The sequence below is a fragment of the Physeter macrocephalus genome, chromosome 14, assembly GCF_002837175.3.
Source record: "Physeter macrocephalus isolate SW-GA chromosome 14, ASM283717v5, whole genome shotgun sequence".
In the NCBI taxonomy this organism is placed as follows: Eukaryota; Metazoa; Chordata; class Mammalia; order Artiodactyla; family Physeteridae; genus Physeter; species Physeter macrocephalus.
The window spans coordinates 122,981,352-122,989,614 of NC_041227.1; the positions used below are offsets into that span (position 1 = coordinate 122,981,352).

An 8,263-nucleotide genomic window follows, 5' to 3' on the forward strand; every position below is an offset into this window, starting at 1 on the left:
AAGAGGGTAACTGCAGGCCCATGCTGGGTGGCCATAAAGCCTTGCGTGTTTGAATCTACTTAATTGCCCAAGTATTCAGTGGCGTTTCAGGCAGAAGAAATCTGCCAGACCCCAGCAGTCTGGCGGTGCTGGAGCATGTGGAGGACTGACCAAAGGCTGGTGTCACCAGGGCCAGAGCGGTGGCTGGCAGCAGGTGGCAGTGTGGTTTCAGGTGAGGCTCCAAAAGGAGCCCCTGGGGCCTCATGGGCCAAGGTTGGAAGTGTTGATTTTCCCCTCCCAGGAGTAGTGGAGATCCATCAGAGGGGACGGTCAGTTCAGATTTACTTGAAGGAAAGGTCACTGTGTAACAGTCGAGGGGGCGAGAGGACACTGCAGGCCAGCGAGGCTCTTGCAAGTAAGAAATGATGATGGTTCCTTGGACCTGAGTGCAGAAATCATGGTAGAGAGAAGTGTATGGTTTCTAGAGGTTACGGAGGGAATTGATCAGACCTCCTGAGAAACTCATCCCTCCCACCCTTCCCCCAAGGCCAGGTAGGGTGCCCACCTGTCAGCCTCTGCCAGAGATAACACTCCAGATGCTGGAGAATGGGGTCCAGGGTGTTCGTGTTTTGTGTACACGTACAGGTATTTGTTTTCCCAAACATGGGACTGATTTGGCAGCAATGCTGTTTTGTAATTTCTTTGTCAACCTTAGGCTTTTCATTGGGGGTTAGATGGCTACCAAAGCGATAGTGAAATAAAGAGTTGGGGGGGGGAGGGGTAGAGGAGGGCACTGGCCCAGATGGAAGATGGCACATTCTGAACCATGCTTTATTGAATCAGCTCTTTTTGGAGTTTAAGTTATTTAAAAGACATAAACTTACACACGTGGTGAAATCAAACAGTACTGAAAGATATGAGGTGAGGCGTGGCCTCCTTCCCTGTATTTGAATCCTGCTCCCTCCCCCTAAAAGAAACCACTGTTCATCTTGTTTACCTTCCCAGGGGAAATATGCATATTTTCACATATTTATGAGGGAAAAGTTATACCTTCATTCTCTATATTGTTTGGTGTCCTGGGTTTTCGCTACCAGTGGATTTTGTAGGTCTTTCTACGTCCTTATCGTAGCTCTACCTTATCGTAGCTCTACCGAGCTCTCAGCAGCTGTTGAGTGACGTCTCTGGATGAACATGGGGGATTCATTCAGCCAGTCAGCTAGTGACGGATACTTAGGTTGTTTCCAGCTTCCTTTTTCAGCTGAGCTGCAGAGGACGTCTTTGACGTGTACCAGTGGACTGTGGGGGTCCCACCCCAGGTTACCCCCAGCCGGCATCTTAGATCCTCTTTAGCTCCCACGTGAGCCTGGTCTTCCCTTCCTGTGGCCTGGGGAGGGGAGATGAACATGGGCGGCCAGCCCAGCACCACCTGCTCCCTCCTGCCTTCACTTCACGATTTTCCCCTCTGAGGTCTCCCTTTGTCCTCAGCCCAGGTGGCCTTCAGTAAGACATTGGAGAAGGAAGCAAAGGGAGTGGAGCCGGACATTGCTGTACCCACGTTCAAGCAGAAGAAGTGGGAGTCCGACAGGGCCTATGTCCAGCGCATGGAGCAGGAGGCGCAGCATGTGCTATTCCTCAGCAAGCACCAGGCCAGCCGGCAGCCTGAGGTGCAGGCGACTCCCAAGAAGGAGAAGTCGGAGAGGAAGAAAGCGTGAGTGGGGGCTGCAGGGGCTGGGAGGCAGGGCTGTGGGGTCCCACAGATTTCTTCTGCATTGACAGCATCTTGTTGCCAAGGGGCACCCCACCTACCCCATGATTCAGGCCGAGCAGGACCTGGAGTCAGTGAGTGTTTTTCTCTGTACCGCAGCCACTTAACCTCAGCGCTTCTGGGAGGCTCTGAACCCATAGAACTCTGAAGGCCTAGCTCTGTCTGTGCCTCTCTCTGGAAAGCATCAAGGCGTCCAAGAGCCAAGTGAGGTTGAGGGCCAGCTGTCCACCCCGGGCCAGTTGTTATAGGGAAGTAGAAAAACAGTGAGGTTCAGTGTCCTCCCAGGAGGGCCTGCAGGCCGTCAGGGGACTATGGCTGCCCCACGGAAACTGGTTTCCAGGGTTCACCTTTCCAGCCCCAAAGAGATTTGAGAGCCTGTAGCTATGTCATCTGTACAAGTTCTGTGACCTCTCGGACTCAGCTTCCTGGTGGGTGAAGTGGTGAAATTGGCACCAGGAGGAAGCCCACCGCCAGCTGCGGCTCCCCTGCCCATCCCTACCCTCAGCCCTGGAGAAGTCTGGGATGCAAGCTGTGTGCCACCTCCCTGAGCCTGTGGGTGGAAGCTGGGGCAGTGGTTTCAGCAAACAAATGCTTTTTGAGATGTGTTTTCTGCCTTTACTGCAACTTTTGTCATGAATCAAGCCAGGCTTTCATCAGAAATTTCTCTCAAAGTGGGCACTTCCTTGGTGGTCCGGTGGCTAAGGCTCCTAGTTTCCGCTTCAGGGGGTGCGGATTCGATCCCTGGTTGGGGAACTAAGATCCCGCATGCCATGCGGTGTGGCCTAAATTTAAAAAAAAAAAAAAAAAAAAAGAAGAAGTTTTTTTAGAAGCTGTGAAAGTTAGATTGTTTTCAGCTTTGTAGAGTTTTCCTACATCCAGATTCTTATCATACGTGTACTTACGTTAGCCAGTGAAAATTACATCACAGAAAACATATCCCAAGTACCACCTAAAGCCACAGTGATCTCCAAAACTGTCGTTGAATGTTGATTCTAGTAACAATAAGGGATCACGTCACACATGCTGCTCTGCGGGGCCATTTACACACAGTAGCACGGTTGACACTTGGGACAGGTGATTCTCTGGGGTGGGGGCCGTTCCTTGCACTGCAGGGTGTTGAGCAGCATTCCTGGCCTCCACCCATGAGGTGTCAGGAGCACCCCTCTCCTCCCGACGTTGTGACAACACAGAACATCTCCAGACATTGTCTGATGGGCTGTAGAGGTACAGCCACAGCTGCTGAGGACCCCTGACGTGGAACTTTGGAGGGGCCTCCTAGGTTCGGAGTGCTCTCTGTGGGTCCTGGGGTTCAGGGGCAGCCACCTGGGGTCTTTCATGACGCATCCCTCGTGGGCAGGGGTGACCTCTGCCTCTTGCTGAGTCCAGTGAAATGAGAGTTCAGGAAAATGAACAGCACTGTGCTCTCTTCCCAGGTTCCAGAAGCGACGGCTGGATAAGGTCCAGCAGAGGAGGGAGGAAAAGGCAGCAGAAAGGCTGGAGCAGGAGCTGCTCCGAGGTAGCTCTTCACAAAGCAATTGTGTCAGCCCTGGTTCTGGGGAAACTTTGTCTCCCCAGGGTCGGTGGGTGGGTGGACAGTGGCTCTGGGTGCCAGGGCTGCAGTGGTTGTGTGGGCAGCAGGCCTCAGTTGTTCTTCTCTGCCGCTCCAGACACGGTGAAGTTTGGTGAGGTTGCCCTGCAGCCCCCAGAGCTGACTGCCAAGCCCAGGATGAGCACAAGTAGGGACCAGGTAAGAAGGGGCGGGGGAGTTGCCCTTTTTGCCCCTCGGTGCTGCCTGGTTCAGGGCACACAGGTGGAGAGCACCATGTTCTCACTGGGCTTAAGCTATTGGGCTGACCTAGGCTCTTTGTTACCTCCCCTCCTTCCTGAATCTGTGCCTCAACCTCCCTCTCTCTCTTCCTCAGCCTGGCAAGAAATCGCTGATGCTGAAGATGCTTTTAAGCCCTGGCGGTGTGTCCCAGCCTCTGACCACCTCTCTGGCCAGACAGCGGATCGTGGCGGAGGAGAGAGAGCGGGCTGTGAACGCCTATAGGGCGCTAAAGAAACTGCAGCAGCAGCGGCAGGGGACTCAGTCACCACAGCCACCCCACCTCCCTTCTGGGAAGAAGCCAAAGACGCAGCTGTGATGGTGAGGGACCAGAGACGCTGCACCTGGGTTGGGGGTAGATGGGCAGATGGCCTGCAGTCAAGAGTCCTCTCCCTGGCACACATCCTGGGACTCAGGTGGGGGAGAGGGCTCCTGTTTTTTCTCCCTAAAGACTGCTGTTTCGTGAGTGACCACCCGCTGGCCCCATGTCTCACACAGGGCGTCGTCTGTCTCCTGAGCCCCCAGAGATGGGGCCAGGGCCTGGGTGAGATGCAGCCAGCATCATTCCCTTGAGCCTAGCGTCACATACAGCTTTGTTCTGAAACAGAGGTCCAGGCTGAGACACAATCTAGGGCCACTTTACAGAGGGCCAATCCCATAATCCTGTCTCTAAATACCAGTTAGTCGTAGACACTGCCGATTTAGGTTAACTAAATCAGTAAGCGAGGCTCTGTTGGATTCGACAGAGCAGTACAGCTAGAGTGAGAGCCGGGCAGCAGGCTGGTGTGGGGAAAGGGCGGGGGTCAACATCTAGGCCACCTAGACCAGCTCACGGCACTGCTGTCACAAGTCCTTGCAGGGCAGGTGGAGCCACCCCAGCTCATGTTTGGGTGTGGAGACTGAGCCACCCACATCGAGGTTTGGGGAGGCTGGGTCCTTATGTCATCGAGGTCTCTGGGGAGGACAGGGCAGGGCTCTCCAGCAGGTTTAGAGTGGCTTGACAGCAAGGACAGGAGCCCAGCCCAGGACTTTCTTGTGGTCAGAGGGGCCATGTGATTTCCTGCCAAGGGCAGGGCCCGGCGAGGTTTGAATCTCCCACAGGTGCCAAAGGGGGGAGCACCTGGGTTTATCATCCTGCTCAGATGTGGTATACAAGTGAGAGAATGGGGATGGGGCTTACAGACTGTTAGCAATTGAACATGGAGGGACAGGGGCAGGCCACTCATAGCCCCGTTGGAGAAGGACAGCTGCCGGGCTCCCTTACTCTCTCCAGCTTGGGCTTCTCTAGCCAGCAAAGATGGCCTGGACAGCTCAGTCAGCGCCAGGCCTCAGCACTGGCAATCCTAGAGAATGAGTGTGGAGTTCTGTGGGATCTGTTTTGCTCTTCCCCAAGTTTGCATTTATGTAATGAAGTTTATTTTTGAATTAAAAAATTTAAGTTGTGGAAGCTCTACCTGGAATCGGGGCTGTCACTCTTTCATGGGTGTGTTTCTGCATGGCGGGTGGCCCCAGCCCCTGCGTGGGATGACCAGGCGCTGGTTGCCATGCAGTAGCCAGGACTTGCCCCCATCACATGGCAGTTGGGGCAGGCAGCACATCTCTGGTTCAATGTTGGCATCCTTCTGACAATACGGTCCCGAGACAGGCAGGGCAGCAAGAGCAAGGGGTGAGGTGGGGTCGCTGAGAAACACTGGTGTTTCTTGGATATAGTGCAAGTCCTGTATGAATGTGGCAATGAGGAAACAGGTCGTGGTGAGGGAAGTTTGCCTTTGGTCACGTGAAATGTGGAAATTACATTCCCTCAGGCCCTTGTCAGAGTGCCCCTAAAACTGGTCAAATTAGCTCAGGCTGGCTTTACCATCAGAGATGTCACCAGGCCCAATCTCACCCATCAGAGATGGTGACTAGGCCAGAGGTCACCCCTCAGAGATGGACCCACAAGCTGGGTATCACCCCTCAGAAATGGAGCCCACACTCGGGTCATCCCTAGAGACAGGACCCAGGTAGGATCAGCCATCAAGACACTCAGCCCGGGTTAAAGGTGTTGACCTTAAGAATAGCATAAGGTCTTTAGCCAAAATGAGTTTATTTGGAATCAGAAGAATTTCAGTTCAGGACAAGCAAACTGGCAAGTTGGAGGAGACAAAGGGAAGGTCAGCTTTTACTAGGTTTTAGGAGGAAATTAGGAGGGCTCTGGTAGTTTTCCATTGGCTGCAATCAGTGGGTAGCTTGTCGCTGGGCCAGACGGAGACCTTCCTTCCTGCTGGGTCTGTGAGCTGTGGTGAGGGATGCGTGCTTGAGAGCCCTCCCATCATAGCTTCCCTACTCCATTCTGATTGAGCTTTCCTTTGCTCATTTCCACATTCCCCCCTTTAGATGAAGATCTTTCCTTGAGAGCATCACTGATCAGTTTTAGTGGAATTTTGTTTTGTCCCTCAGCACCAGGACCTTTCCTGGACGTCATGTCTCACATCAGAGGAAAAGTGCATAGTGATTGAAACCAAGTGAGCCCACATCTGAGTAACAATGAAAGAAGGAGGAACTCTCAGCCATTTTCACTCTTAAAATCGTGTCTTATGAAGGTACAGGCATCAGCAGTCATCTCAAGGCATTGAGCCAACATCATTCTATTCGTTGTGTCATTTCTACAGGGGGTTGACGGGCAACATGTACAAAGTTTAAAAATGGGGAATTCCCTGGCGGTCCAGCGGTTAGGGCTCTGTGCTTTCACTGCCAAAGGCCCAGGTTCAATCCCTGGTTGGGGAACTAAGACCCCACAAGCCATGAGGTGTGCCCAAAACAAAAACAAAACAAAACCATAAAAAATATGCAAAGCAGAATGAAAAATAATACGACATTTAGTTTGTATGACGGTTCTAAACCATGATCCTCGACCTGAAGGTAGCCAGCTGAACAAATCAAAGGACCAGAGAGAGGTGAAATTTGGGCTTGTGTCCTCATTTTGTTTAATTGAGTTTCTACTTCTCCAAAAGTGTTTATCCAGCTAGTATTTGCGATCGTACAAATGCCTCCTTGTTCAGCAAGTAGGAAATCGAAGGCTATGTGGTTGTCTAAAAGTATTTTAGCCAGTGAGTCAAGTGATAATTGTTGGGCTGCAGAATCAGCCAGCTCTCCTGATATTGGGGGAGATTTCCGATCACGTTCTCATTGGCACTTACTCCGACCCAAGGGGTTTTCATGAGAATTGGCCAAATGGCACAGACTCGTAGCACTTGACCAATAAAGTGGGTTCCCCAATCGCTATGAAGTTCAAGAAGCGGTCCTCTCCGATGGGATCTTAGCCGCAGAGGAGGCAGTGGCTTGTCTACGTGGAAAAGCTTCAGTCCACTGAGGAAGCATGCACATCATTACCAGGAATTATTTATACCCATGAGATGGTGGGCAGCTCTGTGAAACCCACTTGCCAAACCTCGAATGGGTCCATCAGGCAATTTGGAGCGCTTGGGAGGGAGCAGTGTGGACAGTTTTTCTGGATTGTATTTTGGGAATGTGACACCAACCCTGGATCCAACAGCTTCCCGCAAAATGCTGCATAATATTTGATATCATCGGGCTTCCCTGGTGGCACAGTGGTTAAGAATCCGCCTGCCAATGCAGGGGACATGGGTTCGAGCCCTGGTCCGGGAAGATCCCACATGCCACGGAGCAGCTAAGCTCGTGCACCACAACTACTGAGCCTGCACTCTAGAGCCTACAGCCGCAGAGGAGGCAGTGGCTTGTCTACGTGGAAAAGCTTCAGTCCACTGAGGAAGCATGCACATCATTACCAGGAATTATTTATACCCATGAGATGGTGGGCAGCTCTGTGAAACCCACTTGCCAAACCTCGAATGGGTCCATCAGGCAATTTGGAGCGCTTGGGAGGGAGCAGTGTGGACAGTTTTTCTGGATTGTATTTTGGGAATGTGACACCAACCCTGGATCCAACAGCTTCCCGCAAAATGCTGCATAATATTTGATATCATCGGGCTTCCCTGGTGGCACAGTGGTTAAGAATCCGCCTGCCAATGCAGGGGACATGGGTTCGAGCCCTGGTCCGGGAAGATCCCACATGCCACGGAGCAGCTAAGCTCGTGCACCACAACTACTGAGCCTGCACTCTAGAGCCTACGAGCCACAACTACTGAGCCTGTGTGCTGCAACTACTGAAGCCCGCAAGCCTAGAGCCTGTGCTCTGCAACAAGAGAAGCCACTGCAGTGAGAAGCCCTTGCACCACAACGAAGAGTAGCCCCCGCTCGCCGCGACCAGAGAAAGCCCGCGCGCAGCAACGAAGACCCAATGCAGCCAAAAATAAAACAAATTAAAAAATTAAAAAAAAATTGATATCGTCTGCTGAGAATTCATTACTTGGAAAAGCAACATTGAAGCCTGCACACGGTATTAAAATTCACAATATGCAACACTTTAAACAGCAATGTCAACCAGCCCTCTCACTTTATTACCACTAGTCTGGCGTAAGGGCATGATATGTTCACTCCTGTTGGAAGAGCACTAAGTGCTGTGGATTCATATCTTTTTTCATGACTTGCTAAGGTTTATTGGAGACTCCACTATTGGAATTGTGCTCCGAGGCACGGGCTGTTCAGTAGTCATGGGGCTGAGCGCTGAGAGTGTAGCTCCAGTATAGAAATGCATTCGCAGTCTGGAGAGTTGTTTCTCTGAGCTGATTAAG

General features: G+C 52.0%; 1 protein-coding gene across 1 annotated transcript; it reads left to right on the forward strand.

Moving 5' to 3' along the window:
* Nucleotides 1-135: 135 nt before the first annotated feature.
* Nucleotides 136-7,279, forward strand: CCDC137 (coiled-coil domain containing 137). The gene is made up of 6 exons (XM_055089804.1): nt 136-211; nt 1,447-1,687; nt 3,178-3,260; nt 3,412-3,491; nt 3,667-3,890; nt 6,009-7,279. The coding sequence occupies exons 1-5, from the start codon at nt 136-138 to the stop codon at nt 3,886-3,888; spliced, it is 702 nt and encodes a 233-aa protein (XP_054945779.1). The 3' UTR covers nt 3,889-3,890; nt 6,009-7,279.
* The last annotated feature ends 984 nt before the right edge of the window (nt 7,280-8,263 follow it).

Coding starts and splice junctions, on each gene's coding strand:
- CCDC137 (XM_055089804.1), top strand. CDS start 136: ATGTGGAGGACTGACCAAAGGCTGGTGTCACCAGGGCCAGAGCGGTGG. Junction 1,688..3,177: donor AAGTCGGAGAGGAAGAAAGC/GTGAGTGGGGGC, acceptor CTCTCTTCCCAG/GTTCCAGAAGCGACGGCTGG. Junction 3,261..3,411: donor GGAGCAGGAGCTGCTCCGAG/GTAGCTCTTCAC, acceptor CTGCCGCTCCAG/ACACGGTGAAGTTTGGTGAG.